Here is a 22009-nt window from a genome sequence, read left to right on the forward strand (position 1 = left end):
TGCAAAAATAGCCAGCATGTAGTTTCGTTTCGTTTCGTTTTATTTAATTTTCAACGCTTATGATTACAACTGAATACACATAATTATACTAATGATGCAACAATGCAACAAATTAAAACTATGAACAATAAAATTTTGTAACTCCAAGACAAGTAAAGAAAAATAGTTGGAATCGGAGGGGACTGCAAAAAAGCAGAGCTTGTAGTATGTAGTCCCCTCTTAAAAAAACACACACAAAAAAAACCCACCTGTATAGCTACAAACTGATAAAACGAGGCAAAGAGAATAAATTAAGACAGAGAAGAAGTACACACATCATGTGCAAATATGTAACAGACACATTTTATTTAACAAACATGAGACAGCTCTCTAGTAATAAGGGAAAGAGGAAAGGCAAGTAAGCGTGGAATGAATGACAAGAGGAGACTATACCTACACAGTGGACAAAAGAAAGGAAGAGGGAAGAGGAAGATGATGGGTCAAAACCAGAGCACGTGAGGCATGAGATATAAGTTCCTAAAAATAAAGGAGTGTAAAGAGGAGTTGTAGCAAACGATAAACGATTTTGTTAGAAATGGGACTTGAAATTAAGGCTTAATCTGAAATGTAAAAATTTCTTTGAAAATAAGCACTGAATTGACCAGTGCTTATTTACGTCGATGTAGGACAATTTGTTAATCAGTTGCAATAAACACAACTCGACGGAAGAATTTCATGAATTTGAATAATTACGCAGTACTCGCTGCAAAACAAGAATCAGAATCAGCACTGGCTGTACGGCGGAGGCTCGGTGGTGTACTGGACAAGACGCTTGTCAGGAGGTCGAAGGTTCGAATCCTGCCAGAGCATGTACGCCAATGATTTCTTTTGTCATGGCTACTACTAAAACACTAATCAATTCAGTGCTCATTTACGTCGATGTAGGGAAATTTGTCAATCAGTTGTAATTTCTTGACCAGTCCTTGTGAATATTCAAATGAGCGAGTTGATGATGTCATGCCCTCACAATTTTTCATGTATGTTATATCTACAATTAAGACGATTATTGAGATTATGCATAAGACGGATTGATTAAAATTATATCAATTTCAGATTTTTTTTTTATTTTTTTAGCTAATGCAGGTAAAAGTGTCTTCTCATGCTAAGTTATTTGTCATCTGTTTGTATTTATTTTGGGCGGTTTTAAGGCAGGTTTTATATATACACAGCTGAAAGATGAGATTTTGTCATTTCTGTATATGAAATGAATAAGAAATTGTGAGGGCTTGACATTACCTATTTGCTGATTTGAATATGCATATATAAACGACTGCTTCAAAAGAGTTTTCTAGAAAAATTGTGAAATTTCAGAATGTAATAACTTCCTTATTTCTTTTCCGATTTTTATCATTTTGCACTGTTCTGCAGGGATTTTTCCCCTCTTTCCAGATGAAATTCTGAAGTGTATTTCTTCTCGAAGTATGATTTTTTTTTTTTTTTTTGCAATACACAACAAGATATTTCGGCCCTAAAATGTGTAATAATTTCCCAAACGTTATTGAGCAATGTGCTACTATGTCTTCATTCATGAGAAAAGAGGAAGAATATAATATATTCTCTCTACAATATTTATTATTATTGTAAAATTGAATACGTGCAATAGTGCCTTCCTATCATAGACGCATTATATTGATTCTACTAATAGTTTTTTGTTTTGTTCTGTTTGTATTGTTTTGTCTCGGTTTCAATTTTAGGTATATAATAATCTGCTTTCTTTTAATGGAGAACCGCAGGTCAATGGCCTTTCTTTCTTCTTCTTCTTCCAAACTTTGAATATTGCTCATAATCGATTCCGTACTGTATTCTATTGTTCATTCTTTTTACTCAAATTGTACAAGTTGTGGAAACATTTCAAATAAAATGAAAGATACAAAGGTATTGAATAATGATACAGACAGCATAAAGACTGGCAGAAAGGGGGAAAATACTCTTTTATTGTCTGTCGATTTGTTTAATGTACTTGCACATACATGTATTTTGTTATGTCTCATTGAGGCAAAAAGTCAAAGTCCAGCGAATTCATACCGCAAATCATCAGCGCACCCTCAGTACGTCCTCACATGTCTCTGATATCTTATGTGTACTGGCAATTTTTCAAGACATTGACATCACAATTTGAGGAAAGTCAGGACACGTTACTGGGGTTTCTTCAGTTATTATTTCAGGGACAGATATGAAATGCAACTGACGTTATTTCATTGTCATGCTATCTCTGGTATTTTTATAGGGAGTGGCTAGATAGATATACACGTATGTATTAAAAGATGATATATATTATTCACTCTTTGTCTCGTATCGCACTTGCCTTGTAGTGACTGTTTATGATTGTGCGGTCAGCCTATCATACTATCGCCACTTGCCTTGTAGTGACTGTTTATGTTGTTGTTGTTGTTGTTGTTGTTGTTGAGTTTATTGGCGTTTTTCAGTCAGACTTGACTATTTACGCCACTCTGTACGGTGCGTTTGCAGCTGTACTTGTACAGTGGCTAACTGACTGGGCTGAGGCTGGGGGTGGTGGGTGTATGGGTTGGCTTGTCGAGTCCTGGTTCGTGTGTGTCACGTCGTCACTGCTGGTTGAAGTCGTTTGATGGCGCTCTTTATTCTGTGTCCTTGCTGCGCAACAGCTCCCGGCAAATATTTAATTTCTTTGTATTAGCATAAATAACTTTATTTTTGTGGTTAATTAAAACAAATTGCTGTCAACCTGAAACAGATTTTGGTTTTGAGGCATACACACCGGGCACTTTTATCATTATGTATGCTATTCCATAATCAACTAGTGTTAACATATCAATACAAACTATAATATCCAATATTTACCAGTGCATCTAACAAAACATATGATATATTTTTGTTGAGGATGATTCAATATATTACCTATAGTAAGATTACTTACTCCTAGATAACTTTGCAACTGATTTCTGTATTCTTTATAACCCGGACATTCTAAGAGGAAATGTTGCACCGTTTCTAATGTACCGCACTGAGAACATTTACCATCAATATGTTTTCCTAATTTAAACAATGTTTCATTCAGTAAACAGCTTCCTACTCTTAATCTGTGAAGAATGTTCTCATCACGTCTGCAGTACAGATTGCTTTTACATGTTTGCGTTATGTTTGGTTGTATGTGGAATAAAAATCGACCTCTTTCCGAGTTTTCCCATTGTAATTGCCACTGTTTCATATAATGATTGAATATAATAATATTCGTCTCACTTATGCTGCTACAGACTTCCGTTTCCTGAGTGTTTTTCAGCGCGTTTTTTGCTAACGTGTCGACTTTGTCATTCCCTCTGATGTCACAGTGGGAGGGGATCCATTCAAAATTGACTTTGATTTGTTGTTTTGTTAATGCGTATAATTTCTGTCTAATCTCAATGGTAAAAGGGGATGTATTTGAATCTTTCAAGTCACACAAAACGCTCAAAGAATCACAAAAAATAACTGAGTCGGTTATTTTGTTCTCTTCAATCCAATCTAATGCTAATATTATAGCTAATTGTTCAGCTCGGAATATTGAAATTGGTGAAAGTTTATGAGCGATTTTTACTTCGTGCTTTGGTATGTATACTGCTGCGCTGGTGTTCTGGTGTTGGTCTTTTGATCCATCTGTATAGATGTGGGTGTATTTGTTCCATTTTTCGTGAATAATGTTGAGCGTTAGGTTCGTTATGGCTGCGGTGGGGGTGTGTTTCTTTTCTATTTCGTCGTGGAGTTCAGTGGATACTAATGGGGGAGGCATGAGCCAGGAGGCATGAGTGACTGTTTATGATTGTGCGGTCAGACTATCATACCTTCTGAATGGCCGTCACAGGTGAGCGAATTTTTGCTTTGTCCAGCTCCCGTCTCCGTGCAAATGAACACAATAGTAACTGTTCATCTATTCTGGGAACGTTCTTTTCTCTGTAAGCTTGCCTGTAAACTGTGTGAGTAGATCTATTTAGTATGTGCCCACAAGGAATGTAGCATTTCTACGCAGCACATGCAACAGTCGCAGAGACATGCAGGCCTAGCATTTTGTGGACTGAGGTGCTGAAGGACGCTGGCGCCCCTATGGTCTTCCGAAAGACCTCGGCGCGACTACACACCTTCTCGCGGACTGGCGTTTATACAGGATATCTTGTGCGCTCCCAACACCTGTGAGTGGTACAGTATTTCATAGACTAACAGGAAAGACTTCCATATTATGTACCCCACTATCATTTATACACCTACATTGTACATTGTTGTATGAGCTTCCTCTGAAGTCCGCATTTCCCGGCAAGACTTCCATATGTACCCCCCGCTATGTGTCATGTAAATACATGTATAAGTAACATGAATAAGTTTAGGTGGCTTTGGGATTAGGATTAGAGTTTACTCAGTTTAGGACTAGGGTTAGGGTTAGGGTTAGAGTTAGAGTAACATTGATCTCGGTGTCCTAGGGAAATGGGAAAGACTTCCATATGTACCCCCACTATTATTGACTAACAGCCTACTCAGTTTTTAGACTGCGCGAAACTTATACACGATTTGGTGGACTTCGCAGGAAATGAATTGGTCTGTTTACATGCAGCAAATTCTTCAACTCCGACAGCAGGACGTGCAGTGATCAATGTTGCAACAACTTTGTGTGAATCATCGTATGATGCATGTGTGTGTCTCTTTTATGTGTGTAGTGTGTGGGTGTGTTTACACATCTTTTAGCATGTCTTTTTTTTTTCATTTGGCTGTTTCCTTCTCTATTGGGAGGCTTGTGTTGAAACACTTTGCTTCCGATTATGGTAAGTTTTGGTGAGTGCATGGGTACGGCTACACACTGTTCCGTGATCCGTGTTTTGTTTTTGTTTGGTATTTAGCTGTATTTAATCGTACAAGATGTATTTAGACGTCACTTGCTAAAGTCTTACATTTGCAGATGGAACAAAAACCCAGCTTTAGTGCTTCAAAATAGTTCTAAAATGTGAGTTAGAGATAGAACAACCAATGTAAAATTTTGATTCAGTATAATTAATGGTAAGTACTGATAAATATGCAAAATGTGAATAGTATATTAGAATGTTTCTAGACTTAATCGTCTACAGTTATGGTTTAGTCAGGAAATAGTGATATCTCCTCATATTTTAGGCCTTATTGCAAAATTTGTACATGGTAGGATGTCCTGTGATGCATCTGATCCTAATGTAATACATTTGCAATTTATATTGACATTTTAAAATCACTGCTCCCAATGGTAAACAGTACCTTTAAGACCTATATATTCGCGGTAAGGCAGCCTCAAACATCCCAAAGTGTGAGTGTGTAAACTGAAAGGTTTGCTTGTACACCACTGTACTGGTATAAGGGCAGACTATGTTAGGGAATGCCCCATACTTGCCTTACTTGATGTGGTTGACAGTTAGAAGAACGAAGGACAGCGAATAAGAGACTGCTTAAGATTCTTCTCTTGTCTCTTGTCTATCCACTGTCCTATAATCGTTACCCCGATTTAAAAAAAAAATGACGAACCAAACCATCTTTTCGTCTATTGTACGGCATCATGCCAACACGGATTGTTTGTTTGTTTTGGAGTTGTTGTTTTTTTGTAACAAAGTTGATTTCCTTGTCAAATAGAAGACAACCATAGAAACGTTTAGCTTTTGAAATAACAATGTCTCCATTAATAGAGTCTCATAATATGCGAAACATTCAGTGCAGCCCTTTATAATGGTGCAAGGCTGTACAGCGAAAACAGGCCCACACTGTAAAGTCCCCGTTTAAAAGTTCTACGGGGTTTTTTGCGTGTGTTCTGCGCTCATGTTTGCATGTGTACAATGTTTATGCATTAAGCAGAAGCATACGTTTACAACGAATAACGGAAGGGTGATTATTTTTCCGTGGGGGCAAGAATCTTCAAGGTTGAAGGAAGCAGACTACCGACAAGAAGAAGAGCGAATTATGCTCAGTAATCTCACTGTTAAAGGGACTGTCTGCTTTGTTCTGTAAAAGCACACACCTCTTTCCACTCTAGATTATGTAGTCAGTGTAGCGAATTGGTGTCATCAGGGTTGCCGATTATGATGATCGCTGATAGCTGGCCTGGCGTGACTCTTTATTGTCAGCAAATATTATCATACAAAGAGACACAGGAAGAGAGACAACGAGAGGGTGTATATTAATATTTGTTGTGTGTTCTGTTTACTTCACGCGGCAGCAGTGTGGCGGTGTGACTTGCACAGAGCAGGGTGTATACCATATAACCTTGAGGTATACTGAGGTTCAATGGTACAGTCTAAGATCTACCTACCGTGATAGGAGTCTGTTGCCAACTACTAACCCCAGTATGAGTGTCAATACAACTAGGCCAATATGTACAGTACACAAAGTGATTATATTACATGTACCTCTTCTTTATTTCTGTCGACCGTCATATCAGTAAAGTTCCCATGCGATTTGAAACTTTGAGGAATGTATGCTGCAATAAAACGCCTTTAAGAGACCAAAGCATTAAATTGGTGTCTGTGGCATGGGGTATTACCGCAATTAATAAGGTTTTGATCATGTCCATTATGATAGTGAGAATGTTGATAATGATGCTCGTAAAAATATTGGAACTGATGAGAATGTAGTTGATAACGGTTGTGACGATGACTTAACGATGATAAGATGATGTTAACATTTATGATGGTAATAACATGGTCCGGCTGTCTTAGAGTAACGTCACCAGTATCGACACTCTTGTTTAATTCCTGGGGGAGTGCCATTTTCATTATACCCTAGCACTGTCGTTATAATACATCTGTTGTGTGTAATCATACCATCCCCTCCATCTAGCTCGGATAGGACATAAAATGGAAGTCTCGTATTTGACAGGGTCACAATTCATACACGCAATATTAAGATCCCGCTGCATTCATTTATCGCAAAGAGCAGGGTGCTTAACCTGGTGAAGTGGTCCCGCCTCACATCCAACTGGACCCCATGGAAGACCAGCTTAGCATTGCTGAATATGGGCTATCCAGCTATCTTCTCAGATGGAAAATGAACAAACAAACAAACAAATAAACATGTGAAACATTTTGGGTAAACTTCTTGTCTAGTCAGGCAACTCATAGATAGATAAATACATATACATAAGCAACAGGATAGAAATGATAATGCTGATCAATACAATACCGTACTATCATTACCATTAACAAGACTTTCAAATGGTAAGATATCACTTGAAATTAATGACTTGCAGTGAATTATTGATCTGGTTTGCACAGGCAACGCTAAACTTGAAATCGCGTCAGAAAACGAAAACTGGGGCAAACTCTTTTTGTCGGTTTTGGTTATGGGCTGGGTCGCCTTCTTTTCGAGTATTTGCCGAAGGACAGGAAAAGTAACACAATCAAACAAAGAAATATAATCGCTGAAAATAAAATGCAATGAAATAAAGGCAAATATTTCAGCATACACACAGTGCGTTACTCACCATTTGTCACCATTTTCCCCCGTGAACTTTTGCCTTGGTACAGTCTAATATGTTTATCCCTTTGTGTGCACTTCGTGCCGATTGGCACAGAAAACCTCAATAGTTCAAAATCCCTGACACAAGGAGGGTTAAACTGCTTTGATTCTACATACTAGTATATGGAAAGCATGAACCATGGGAAAGTAAACGTTAACGAATCAGCTCTCATGCCAATAGACAATTGAGTTTGTGCAGTCACCGAGAGAACACAGTTGCTATCGGCTTTAATATCACCTGTATTCTTCGAGCTCCATTGTGTACACGGACCTAAACAAACACTGATGATTTTTTGTTCCCATGCAATAGAAGTTTCTGCATTCCTCTAATTTACAGGACGTTGTTCTGCCAAGTCGTGATGGAAATTGAGCGCGAACTGCACGAGCACGAACACCTGGATCACAAGCCTACCACCAGCCCAATTTTGTTCATCTCGTTTTCGCTGACATATTATTTTTGATCTCAAGCCCACCATGGCGAAGAACAAACCATTCTCCAACCACCGAACGTCGCTCTCCCAAGTCGCTCTCCAGGACAACGACGAACTCGCCAGACAATCGCGCAGCTCGATCGTGAACCCGGTCTTCGAGGACCACGAACCCGAAACCCCTACCGTAAGAACGCGCGATCGAGCAGTGGTTGGGGTCTCTGATGCCAGTGACGACGAGCTCGAGTGTGGGTGGTGCCATTGCCAACCTGGATGGCTTCAAAAACTGAACAAGGCACCTTGGCTCCTGGTATCACTGTGCTTTGCCACTCTGTTTCAGGTGAGGATGAAGTTCAGAGAATTTATGCTAGGGCCAATTCCAGTAGAGTAGTAGTAGTGATAATAGTATTAAGGTCTTATTTATCCAGGGTAGCCTCTTCAGTGTTGCCACTGCTCTACCAGAGGGCCCTGCCATTATTATTACCCTAGCGTTGCCAGGTACCCATGCATTTATACACCTGGATCGAGAGGGACATTGTGGGTAAAATCATCTTGTCCAAGGACGTAAGCGTTGAGCGGGACTCGAACTCGGGTCCTCCGATAGGGAGTCGGGAGTTTTATCCACTATGCCACAGCGCCCCCACAGTGGAGATCATTGAGCAAGCAATGAGCTATAGAGAAAGAAAAATCTTGGCAGTCTCCAAGACACTCCTCAAATTGTTATCTTTGTTAGAACGCTCGAGAGAATCTACAACAGTTTGTGACGGACCCTAAAAAAAATAATTGAATTAATAAGAAATCGCCAATCTCTTACGTAAAGCACTGGCTCCCAGTGATCTTTTAACAACATTTCTTCGCAACAATATCTGTATAATCATATACATATTTTTCTCCCGACTGTCTATCAACGATCTTTCACTGATATTCACCCCAAAGTTCGTGTTTGTTGCAGAGGGTTTTAATGGAAAAGTTGATTACTAGTTGGTATAAAAAGAATGCTCCTCGTCGAGACATCACTGAGCATTCACAGTGTTCACTGATACCTTGGTTCACTCATAAACCGCTGAGGAGGCCCCTTGAAACTAGTTATAGCATGATAGAGACTGTGCCAACCATAACGTGTACTCAAAGAGCATTGAGAAATCACGGCAGAGCTTGGAGATCATTGGATGCTCACTGAAAGACCGTTAAAAGATTTGTCAATTATTGCGCGCTCAATGGTCATTCAATGGTCACTGAAGGTCATTCAATGGTCTCACCTCTGTTTAAAGGAACTGTGCAATGCCTATGCATGTCAGATAGTTTTCATTCATGATACCCTCAACATAAAAAAATGCATTTAGCATTTCTCGATGCATAAGATAATATAAGTATGGATGAATCGATGCAAAATTACATTAAAAGAAGAAGAAAAAATCAGACAAAACAGTCCATGAAAGGACAAAAAGAAAGCAAAAAAAGAAACGAAGCATAGCCTCGTTTACCTTAGAATGAAATGAACCAGTCCAGCTTAATTGAGCTCGGATTTAATTGTCTCTTATAACAACAAAACAGAGTTTCCTTCATCCTGTTCATAATTTTCTCTTTCTTAACAATCCCATTTGTACGCTTTGAGTACTGGCTGGCACAGGAAAAAGTCAAAATTATTGCATGTATAACACCCCACCCAAAGTCCCCTAAACAGAAAGGATATATGGAGGTCCGGAATGATGTTATATATCTGTTTTTATCCAAAAACGAAATAACAAATGCACACTACTATGTACAGTGAAACTATCAAGGAGTAAACGCTTATAAATCAGAAAGACGTTTCCTCCAAACACAATTAGTTATCATTCCCAAAAGGGACTCTGACTCCGTATATTGTATTTCTTATTCAAATGATAAGACCCAACCTCTTCTACAGCACCAATCGAAAAACACAATCTACATGTATCTGCGACGCGCTCTCCTTCATACATGCCAAACAATAACAGATTACCCATAACGACCGCTGCAATAAGGGCGGTCTTCCAAACCATGCGATTTCATTAGAATGCAGTGATGCAATATTCCCCACCCAACATCCTTGGACATATACAAATGCGTATACATTCAGATGCTTGGACAATGACGATTGTGTAATATTTATTGTGTGTCCTCGTTGACAAAAGACTCGTGCCCCTCAGTTCGGTCTTATTTGGCCGAGGTGCCTTTTCCAGACTCAACTGCTTTTCAGTGAACACCAATGATGGGAAGCAGTGTACATCGAAACATGGCAATTATTCAATCAGTTAGCTCTCCGCAAACACAAAAGAAAGGGACAAATGTTAGAATAAACTACAGAAAGCTGAAACCAAACCGTTCAGCTCAAGTAGGCATACACGTCTTTAATTATCTAAAAGAATAATAGATTTACCCTTTTTTATAAAAAATAACCATTTGTCCAATTTTATAATGATTTGTAAGTTATGCGCAATCTGGAGGAAGGTACATTCCAATTTCTATTGTTAATCATACTAGTATTTTAGCGATGAGTAACAGATGACGTCAATGGCATAATCTTGGTGTGGAATGATGGATTTGGATTTGTTTTACGGATGAATGATTTTTTTCAAAACTTTCTGAAACGACGCTAGAGATAATCTTCCATCCTTATATCTGGTAATAAATATGTACTATAAATTTGACATATAAAGATACAGAATTCAATGTGCAGAAATAAACATTTGGTATACCAAATATTAACTTTTTTTTGTGTTAGAATAACCTCGTCCTTTAAACAAATCTCAAGAAAGGGTAGCGTCATACTGTCCCGAAATTGACAGAAGGGAGATGGACATACCCTCGACATCACTCGAATATATGGCCAAAAGAATATCTAAATATATGCCATATATCTTTTTTTGATAATTTTCTTCTCTTTTTCGTCAGATTACTTGGATACGCAGGCCAAAAAAAGAAACCCTCCAAACCAAGATTCTGTCATTGACATCATGAGTTAATCATTGCTAAAATACTAATATGATTAAAAGGAATGTACCTTCCTCCAGACTGAGGATAACGTTCATGTTCCGACGTTAATAATATGATTAACAAAAGACATTGCAGGAAAATAGTGAAACAAACCGTGACGATGATAACGACGATATATGTCTCTTATTGTTAAGTTGTTGACTAATTTGTTGAAGAGGGCGACAGCGAAGAGGGAAGCTGAAAGACGTTAAGGGGAGGTATAGTGCGGGGAAACATGGGTGGCCCGACTGAAGCCAGTTCGTATGTTAGCTCATGTACAAATTGGTACAAATGACCTCTATTTTTTTTCGAAGTTCATGGTTAGGCACTTCACTCGTTTTCAAAGCGGCGTAATGCATAAGCGTGCTCGACGTAATGGAATTCGCGTTCAAACAAAGAATGAACTTGCGGTGAGACTAGGGTCCCATTTCATAAAAAGTTGATATGATAGCAACTCTTGCTAAAAAAGCAAATGTCATGGTAACGAAAAGAATCTAGCTTTCTGATGAGCTGTTGCTATGGAAAGTTGCCATTCCAGGAAGATTTGCTATCTTAATATCTTTTATGAAATTACAGTATCATGATTATAGCAGACCTCCATTTCATTGTTTTGTATGAATGCAATAACAACCCTTCTTCTTTTGATATTGCCAAAATACCAGGCTTGTTGTCGGGCGGATGTGCTGCAAGCGCCATCGTGACCATTTAGATAAGAATCACATGAATAATCATCACATAACAGATGTTTATCTCAGTGAATTAACAAAATGCCTGCTGGTACAAATGACGATTTTCTGCTCATGCGCAAAATGGAATTACGAACTGGTGTGTTGATCTTCATTTAGGCCCCATTCGAAAACCACGAATGGCACCCGTGTCAGCGAATACAGTATTATGTGCATCAAAGTGTGCACTCATTGGAAAGGTGGGGTCACACTGTCCGGAAATCGACATAAGATGGCCATACGAATATGAAATTTTCAATTTCGCACGAAGTTGACCCCGAGCTTGGTTAAAAGTCGCTTAACAACCAAAGCAAATACGATACCTACAGTAGGTCATACGATGACACCCGAACCAAACGAGAATAGTGGGAGGCTACACGAAGATGTGAACCTTTATCATAAGATGAACCAACGTAAGATCTTCAGGCTAATTTTGGCTTGCCAAAAATCTTGCTGCCGCACAAAAAAAAAAAAAAAAAAAAATGTTGCTGCTGGATCCTGTGAGGAACCCTATCGGCGGTCGTATGATGGTTTAAGATGTCCTCATAAATGGTCCGAAGTGTCAGAGCCGACTTTGAAAATTTCCGTTATCATGTGTCCATCTCAATTTTAGGACAGTGTGACGCCTACATCATGTACACGGAATTCTCGAATAAATCCGCGCCGGGGCGAGCATTCCCACTTCATTGTCGTGTCTCCATGCTACCCCGGGTCATTAAATGCTCTACGAAGGATTCGAGAAAAGGGATCAAAACAATTGAGAATCCTTACTATTACCCATGTTATGTAATATAATATTATATTGTCTTCCTCATAGGGTATGATCGTGAACGGATTTACGCCAGGGTCCGTCACCTCCATCGAGCGAAGGTTCCAGCTCTCCAGCCAGCAGACCGGCGTGCTCATCAGCATGTACGACGCCACCAACATCGTGTTCGTGCTCTTCGTCGTCTACGTGGGCGGGCCTGGTCATAAGATACGGTGGGTGTCCGTCGGATGTCTGCTGATCAGCCTGTCAGGGTTCATGTTCGCGCTTCCGCATTTCACGACCCCGCGCTATTCGTACGTCTCGAACAGGACAAACGCAGTTTGCGTACCTGGGGCGGGGGTAGAATGCCGCCAGGGTAGCGAGGCAGGGGACCCAGGATTGTCAAACTACATCTATTTATTCGGTGCCTCCCAGGTGGTAGCTGGACTGGGCTCGTTGCCCCTCTACACGTTGGGTCTCTCCGCGCTGGACGAGTCCGTCTCAAATCGAAATTATGGACCTTACTTTGGTGAGTTGGCACTGATGGACAATCTTCTTTATTCTTCCATCCATCCATCTCTCCCTCTCTCCTTCTTAGATTTTTATTTCTCTCCCGCTCTTTATTTCACTTTATTATCTGTTCCTTCTTCTCTCAAGCTTTCTTTTTTTCTCTCGTTCATACTGTCGTTCGTTCTTTCTATCTTACATAGATGTGAATATATATATATATATATATATATATATAATATGTCCTATATACATGTGTGTGTGTGTGTGTGTGTGTGTGTGTGTGTGTGTACATAATTATGTAATCATGTACATACAATGTATTTATGTATATGTCTGTCCACAGAAAGGCCAGTTGCCTCAGCTGGCTCTTTTATTTCTTTCTCGGAATTCCATCTTTTTTTTCTCTAGTACCTTATTTTCTTTTTGAGGGGGTACATTGTATGTTAGTATCAATATCATATGTGATGTCATGTTCACACCCTAGTTGTTCTTTGGCATTTTGATGAAAATTTGGAAACAATAATTGAAATGAAAATATATGTCAGAAGTCAACGGGAATGTATTAAAGTTGCATTATATCAAACACCCATCTTTTAGGGATTTTCTTCGCCGTTGGCGTGCTGGGACCTGGCCTAGGCTTCGTCCTTTCGGGTGTATTCCTCAATATCTTCACTGAGCTGTCAGCACCAGAAGGGTACGTGTCACAATGTATCAGTACACTTGAAGTAGAGTACAATTCACAAGCATTGTCAAGTGTAAGCCAACTCCTTTCGTCTCATGCAGTAAGATCATCCAAGAAGGCCGAGTCGCAGGCCGACAATTAATGAATGAATCTAAATTTGATTCTTTATTTCTATATACATATTTGTCTTACGATCACCGTTGTTACACTCTTTCAAACTGCAAATGCAAGAAAGCAAACTATTTTCATGACAACTTAAATATTGGCGTCAAGATTAATCCACTTACTAGTAGATTAGCCTAGATTAATGTCCCTTGCATATTTCGAGGAAATAAAATACCATTTCAGCTGATGACTGTATGACCCGGATGTTGAAGAAAAACAAATCCAAAGTATTTTTGTCCGCAAAAGAAAAATGGCGCGAACGTGACGGAGACAGCAATACAGATATACTTGTATAGCGCTGGTTGCATGATACTGATCTTTAATTTTCACTGTAGATGATAATCTGAGAAAGGGTTCGACACCCGAAAAAGTTTGCCATGAGAGGAACAAAATAGTGCCGTATCTAAACTTTGAACTTTGCATGATCTTTCAACGCATAAACAATAAAACGTTCGTGACACTTTCTTGTAAGTGGTAATTGGACCAATCTGATACCACAATGTAAATCTTATCCTCACTTCCCTCCCTAATGTTACCACTGATAACCCCGTCATAAAAGACGACAATTCATTTGTTTGCGCAGACACAATATACACTTGATATATGCGTTTCCTAGTAAATCGTCATGGGTCCTCGTATCTTAGCTATAGGTGCGAGCATTTCAAATCACTTCAAAGCCTCACTCAAGCTCACATTTTTCACCATGCAGGCATTTAATTGCAAATTGTCTTTGAGGAGTCTGCGCCTTTGAATGTTTCTATAACATATATATGGCGCTATACAAATGATGTGGGTCATCATCATCATCATCATTTCTGATTTTGCAAACAATTTAAGTCAATGTAGACGATAAAGTCTGTAAGAAATACTAGCAACAAACATACAGGTTTTGACTTGCACACAATACGTAGGTGTGTGTTACACAGAGGAGTGATGGTAAACCATTAATTATATTTTGTACGATACACGGTTTGGAAACATGATGTAACTGTGTAATAGTACATTTTATCATGAGAGTCAGTCAGTGCCAGGCAGTGATTGGATACATGCGGTCACGTGATGGTGTTACTTTTTTTACTACGTTCTTTAATGAGCAGAACATTATGTTTTCACATATAGGATAACATTAGCAAGTCTAATAGTACACGATAAAGCTATAATTTTTTTTTTTAAATCACACTCAACGTGGTAGAACTTCGTAAGCTTAAAAAATGAGCATTTAGAAATTCAGAGTTTGTCTTGGTATATATTTTGACAACAAATAAATCTAGCATTACACAGATTTTGCCTTTTTAGAGTTTAAAACAACCCTCTACGTCCTTGTTGGAGTTATATTCTCCTCACCAGATGACATGTTCTACAAGGGAGGACTGTCAAGTGTTATACAATACAAGGATAAGCACGATAGTATTCGTTGTTGTCTACACACGATGGCAAACATTTCATTCTTGTCCCGTCGGCAGCTGGTAAGATTCTGTAATTGAATTTATTTGCTCTGGTACGTCACCCCGATCTGAAATTTGAACAAGTTCTGATTGTTTGGGGCAGTATCCTCACATCGTAATCTCTTTATATTGTAACGTACTACTCACGAGTTTCCTTTTTTTTAATGGGTGGCGTCTTTACCTTGAAACACAGGGTAGAGTTATCGAGTGAAGACCCCGGCTGGGTCGGGGCCTGGTGGCTTGGCTTCATCATGTCCGGATTCGTCATACTCCTTGTCGCTATTCCACTCAGCCTCTTCCCCACAGAGCTTCCAAGTAAGGAAGTTGAATATGAATGAATGAACGTATGAATTGAAACTTTGAAACTGAAAAAAAAGAATAGATGAATAATTGAATGAATAAAGATCATATAGAATGAATACTGAATCAATAAGTATAGGCAATGAATACTAAATAAAAGAATATAAATAAATATTCAATTAATGAATAAAATCATAAGATATCTGAATTAATAAATGCACAATTTGATAAACAGATGAATAAATATATGAACAAATTGATTCTTGCTTTAAACCTTTCCTTAAATTCTCGTAACCCGCTGTAAAAATGAGTGAAGGTGCCACGAATGTCGAAGAACAATTTCGTCAGCTCTGTTCTATTTGTAAAGTTGTCGGTGATAGGATCCTGGAGCATGAGATAGCTGCAACAACGACAAAATGCGAAACTTGAGGAAGTTTCTGTTAAGTTCTAATGGTGTTAAGAGTGGCAGTGGGGTTGGGACCCAAAGATTTATTGGTAAGTTAACAGTGTCCTTCGCAATTTTGCTAGTTATTCGGTATGGGAAACTTTTGATTTTTGATTTTAAAAAAATGAGGGTGCATGTGGAAGAGAGGTTGATAGGCTAGATAAAGATAGATAGATATCTATACCATAATGTAGTCATAGGAGTGTGGATAAACGCTTGTTAACAGTTCGACGTATAAATAGATCTCTGCCATTTTCTAAACTTTCAGCTACGGCTAAAATCCGATCCGAGAAGGACACCCAGGCACATGTGAACGCCGGCTTGGAGGAGACTACTCGCCCGGGCTTCGGCAAGGGTCCAGCTGACCTGTTGAGGGCGCTAAAATACCTAATCGTCAATCCGACTTTCATGCTAACGTGTCTGGGCGGTACGGCCGATGCGCTGCTCCTAAATGCTTACAACGCTTACCTCCCAAAATTCTTCGAGAATCAGTTCGCTGCCACTTCCGGTCAAGCCACACTAATAACAGGTAAGGTCTGAAAGACTGTGGGCCGACTGGAGTCAGATACATGTGTCTCTTCTTTTCTTCAGGTAATATATTTTCTTTTTTTAAATGAAAAAAAAAATGTCTTCAGACCCTATTATTCAGAGATGATTAAGGAGCATTAGTTATTTGATTACTTCATGATGAATGCATGAGTTACTGGTATACCCAGTTCTACTCAAGATGATTCAATTAAAATGATAGATTGTCATCAAGTGACCAAGTCAAATACGTCAAATTCCATTGGGGTCATCATAGAGTATGACTTTAATGCATGTGCTATGATTCAAAATGTCGTTGCTTGTTTGATTTGAACTGAGCCCTTGACTGCCATTTGCTGCTATACAGTGTACTCCCGTTAAAAAAAGAAACAAAACAAAACAAAACAAAACAAAACAAAACGAAAAACCATTGAAAAAAAGAAAACCTTGGCACCGGCATTTTTGATCGTTATGACGAAATTTCAATTTAACTGAACAGTATAATGTATAAAGATAATCATATACACGATAATTTTAGGACCTGATTTTTTTATTTCGTTGTAACTAGAATTCCCTTATAACCGTGTTCGTCGTAACGGGAATGCACTGTATCGCCAATTTCATGTAAAAACAAGTCATTAGTCCGCTTTATGAATCAGACATTAATCCCTTTATAATCCGGTTTTGTTTTTGTTTTTGTTTTTGTTTTTGTTTTTGTTTTTGTTTTTGTTTTTGTTTTTGTTTTTGTTTTTGTTTTTTTCTGAACGAAGGTGGGGCGACCATCGTTGGGGGCGTGGTGGGCACCCTGAGCGGTGGATTCATCGTGCGGCGCCTCGAGCTGAAAGTGGCTGGATTGCTACGGATGGTGGCGCTGTGTACGGCCGTGTCTGGCGGGCTGTTTCTCATCATGCTCTGGCATTGTCCCCAGCAGGATCTGGCAGGAGTTAGCGTAAATTACAATGGAGAAAGGTAAATGCCTTAAACGAATTTATTTTGCCATAACACACATTTCTCATAGACACCTGCCAAAGTATAGAAGGGCTAGGTATCATCGAGTTAAAGGCACAAACATACATACACACATGCACACACAGGCACATACATTATATTCCAGTATACAATACTAGTATCTGTGTTGGGGGTCATGAACATGTAGGCCTACGTCTCGAACACTACAAATTTGTATATTCATTTCGAAAAAGGAAATATACTGAATAGTTGAGTGTTAGTCGAGAGATGAGTTGTGAACCAGGCAGGCATCTTCACATTTGACGCATGAATGTTCTTTCGTGGTTGCGTTACTGTTGAAAACGTGTGGCACTTTAAATTGCCTCACTTGAAACTCAAGTCCGTTTTTTTGCTACCTCGGATCTACAACTTTGTTTGTGCGATTCCGGTCATTTTTTTTTCAAATAACTTAATTACGCATTTACATTGTACATGAAATACCCAATTATTTCGAGTAAAATGCAAACCTTCAGAACGATTCCATTTACAATGGCAGAAAATGTGTGTTTTGCAGTGACACATTTTCAATGTAAAATCGATAGTTGCAAGACCTTCCGATGTGGTTTTGGATTGGAGTGTGGGCCTACATGGGCAGTTCGTTGTTAACAATCCTGTTGTAAGTGCTAGAGAATCACGTGTCTCACATTTTCCTTCTTACAAATTCAGCAACATGGCACTAACTGAGCTCAAAGCATCGTGCAATACCAACTGCTCGTGCGCAGACGACCAGTTCAGCCCTGTGTGTGCGCAGGAAGCGGGACTGGAGTTTTTCACATCTTGCCACGCCGGTTGCAACGTAGACTACGGCAATGGGGTGAGGAACACTGAAGTGAACTTAATGAAGTAGGATTAGGCCTACATTGCTACATTTCTGAAATACGTAAACCTCGTATGACGTCATTCTTATTCAGCGTAATTTGTTTTGGGATTTTCAGAGTATTGGCTTTCCTTCTCAAGGACCGCGATAAATTCCACAATCTATACATGGAGCTGTCGATTTATGTACTACGTAATGTGAAATTTTGAAAATCGTCTGGACTCCCCCTTTAGGCCGTCCGAATCGTTATACATTGTATCTGGTAAGCACCGGCTTATATCACCAGAAGAGTTGTTGCTGCTTCTTTCCTTTTGGTTTTGCTTTGCTTCAACGCCGTCAAAACCCAGACACTAAATTTACATGGAATCGTTCGGTATCGAATTACGTATTACATATTTTTAGTAGTTCAAGCAAATGTTTCGTAAGGTAGCATAAAACTTCTTCGTAAGGTTGTGCAAAACGTACTGAATTACGTATTACATATTATTAGAAGTTCGTGCTAATGTTTCGTAAGGTAGTATAAAACTTCTCTGTCTTCACCTCCATAACTCTTTTGTGGGCGACTTTTATATACCAAGAATGTAGAATGTAAAGATCATGTTTTCGTTGCAAATTTTGTCACTGCAATCCCATCCCACTTAATAGTTACCATTGCGGTTTATGGCAACAAAACGAGAGATTTCATATTGGTTGCGTGTATTAAAAAAGAAAACCTCGTGAAGTTTTGTGTGCAGTTTTAATGAGAAACCATCTATTTGATGACATAATGACTGAATATAATGTGATTCGTTTCGCTTTGTTTCGTTTATTTTATTTTCAACAAAGAGTGACAATGTACAGAGATAATATCTCATGAGAAAAGAATGAATCATATGACAATGAAGAAATACATATTCTCAATACGTTGAAGTATCATTTAAACATCATGAATTAAGGAAGAAATGAATACACGTGTACATGTTATTTACTGCGTCATGTGCTTTATGGTTGTCACTAATATCGCTGTTTTTTAACACATGAGAGAAATTTGAGAACATGAGAACAAAATTCAAAAATTTTGTTTAATTTCAAGGAGACTTCCAAGAAATTCTGCTCGCTTGATTTTACTCTGTTGATGGAAGAAAACTTAAACTGCATTAAATTTCTTTCATTCAGTGTCATGTATTTTTTGTGAGATCTGGTTTCACAAAGTTCTCTGCTGAAAATCATTTGATAATGTGAGACCTGTGCATTTGAAACGCTTAATTACACAGACATACTCGGACTGTAGCTGTCTATCAAACGTGGCTAACGCCAACCCCAGCATGAGGTTGGTCGCGGGAAAGTGCCGGACAGACTGCACCTACCAGCCTCTCGTCTTTGCAGTGGTAGTCGCGATCATCATCATGATCGTCTTTACGTCACAGATTGCCGAGATCAACGTCATTTTAAGGTACGGACTCAACATGCGCATGTCACATTTTGCAGAGCCATGGGTATGATGCTATTATTGAGCGACGAAGAAAATCATTTTAAATACTGATGAGGACATGACATTGAAATACTTGATTCAATATTATGACACACATAGATTTCCATAATATTTGACTTCACTGCATTCATTATGGAACGCCAAAATGTACATAGAGTGGACTTGTTCTTACAAAAGTTAGTCTGAACTGCACCTTTCTACTGTAATGATCATAATGAAAGAGATCACTAGAGAAAATAATTTGTTTTAATTTTACAGCCACCATAGAGGAGGTGAGAGCTATTAGAATCCTTGTGAATTCTTTCACTTCACGGCTTGATATGTCATTACTTTTCCTCTGTATACTTGTGTTGTTCATTCAGATCTGTACCCTCAAAAGGGAATGCCTTATCTATCCTCTATTGATTCATAAGACATCATAACAAACACGATAATACTTGAACAAAATCTGCATGATATCCATTCTTTTCTGTTGAAATAAATTTTACCTCGGGGAAAATACATAGGCCTGAAGACGGTCAACATGATACCGCGCCTTTGTCTTGCCTCTATCTATCCGGCTATCTATCTGGCTAGCTATCTGGCTATCCGTCTATTCATCTATCTATCTATCTATCTATCTATTCATTTACCTATCTGTCTATCTACCTATCTATCTACCTACCTATCTATCTACCTACCTACCTATCTATCTACCGATTATCTATCTATCTATCTATCTATCTATCTATCTACCTACCTACCTATCTATCTACCTACCTATCTATCTACCTACCTATCTATCTACTGATTATCTATCTATCTATCTACCTACCTATCTATCTACCGATTATCTATCTATCTATCTACCTATCTATCTATCTACCGATTATCTATCTATCTATCTACCTTCCTATCTATCTACCGATTATCTATCTATCTACCTACCTACCTATCTATCTACCGATTATCTATCTATCTATCTACCTACCTATCTATCTACCGATTATCTATCTATCTATCTATCTATCTATCTATCACTCTTTATTTGACCATTTCTCTCCGCGACTCTCTTTCTTTCTCTTCTTCAGGTATCGAAATTATTCTTATTTCCGTACAAAATCAAAATTATACTGAATTTTCTCATTCTGCATGTCAGGTGTGTCCCGGAGACTCAACGGTCTATGTCACTCGGAGTCAACTCTCTTCTGAAGAGGGCTTTGGGTAAGCATTCCGTCGATCCATGCATTATCCCTGTCACCACCGATAAAGAAGAATTAATTTTTGTGTTTGCATTACTTTTACTTGGCTACTAAGGAGGGATTAAGATATTTATGAGCAAGCTACCACAGGTCCACTAGATAGGTCGTTATAATCAAGAACCTTTGCCCAGAGGCACAACCGATGTTGCCAGTGACTCGAAGCAGGAACCTCGCGATGGAGAGTCCTTCGTCGTTAGTCAGGGTGGGGGGGGGGGGAGGAAGTTTAGGGAATACCCCCCCCCCCCCCCCCTTTGGGCTGCCAAATGAAAATGTGATGTGCATAGAAAAATGGCCTTATGTGTGCAGACCCTCACGGTATATTCCTATAGCACTCTGTCTCAGACGAATCCATTATGTAAAGGAGACTTTTTGCCTAGCTTGAATCAATTCCCTCCCCCATGCAGTATCCCAATCTGAGTGCACAGGCCTTTTAAAAATGTAACCAATGGGAATGAATGCAATTATCATCATCCTCATCGTTGCTTTTATTTGCTTTTATCTTGGGCTATATCATTTTGCCTGTTGCATTTTGGCAGGTTCCGTGCCAGGCCCGATACTCTTCGGGGTCGTCATAGACGGGGCCTGTCTACTCTGGCAGGACAACTGCGGGAATCAGGGTTCGTGTTGGGTGTACAACAACGACAGCCTCTCCCTTCGCATCAGTATCATCGCCGCGGCCTTTAAGGCTCTGGGTCTATGCCTCTACCTCCTCGCTCTCTGCTGCTACCGTCCCGTGGAGGAAGGTGGTGACGTGAGCACGAAGACGGCGGACGCGGCCGGCGGGAACGCTGACGTGAATACGAACGGTGATGCCAGTCCTCAAGGGCAGGGAATGTGGTTCTAGCGATGTGGCTCTAGGAACTTCACAAGTAATTCTCGACGCATCTTTGCAAGATTTATCAAGTTCCTTCTTATGCGAAAATATCGGCAAAAGTGTGCATAAAAGCCACTGAACACTGATTTTGTGGCCATTTTTTTCTAAATAACATGTCT

The 22009-nt window shown here is 39.2% G+C and overlaps 1 protein-coding gene across 1 annotated transcript; it reads left to right on the top strand.

Annotated features, from left to right (window-relative positions):
• The first annotated feature begins 8148 nt into the window (after window positions 1-8148).
• LOC139711620 (solute carrier organic anion transporter family member 4A1-like) lies at window positions 8149-21860 on the top strand. Its single transcript, XM_071623476.1, has 10 exons — window positions 8149-8280; window positions 12477-12936; window positions 13515-13611; window positions 15403-15524; window positions 16223-16483; window positions 17250-17448; window positions 18154-18301; window positions 19558-19736; window positions 20914-20978; window positions 21553-21860. Exons 2-10 carry the CDS (start codon window positions 12480-12482, stop codon window positions 21858-21860), a joined length of 1836 nt encoding a protein of 611 aa, XP_071479577.1. The 5' UTR covers window positions 8149-8280; window positions 12477-12479.
• Window positions 21861-22009: the final 149 nt, after the last annotated feature.

Source organism: Diadema antillarum, unplaced genomic scaffold (genome assembly GCF_040938485.1).
Source record: "Diadema antillarum isolate AM-2024a unplaced genomic scaffold, OU_Dant_1.0 seq00001676_RagTag, whole genome shotgun sequence".
Taxonomy (NCBI): Eukaryota; Metazoa; Echinodermata; class Echinoidea; order Diadematoida; family Diadematidae; genus Diadema; species Diadema antillarum.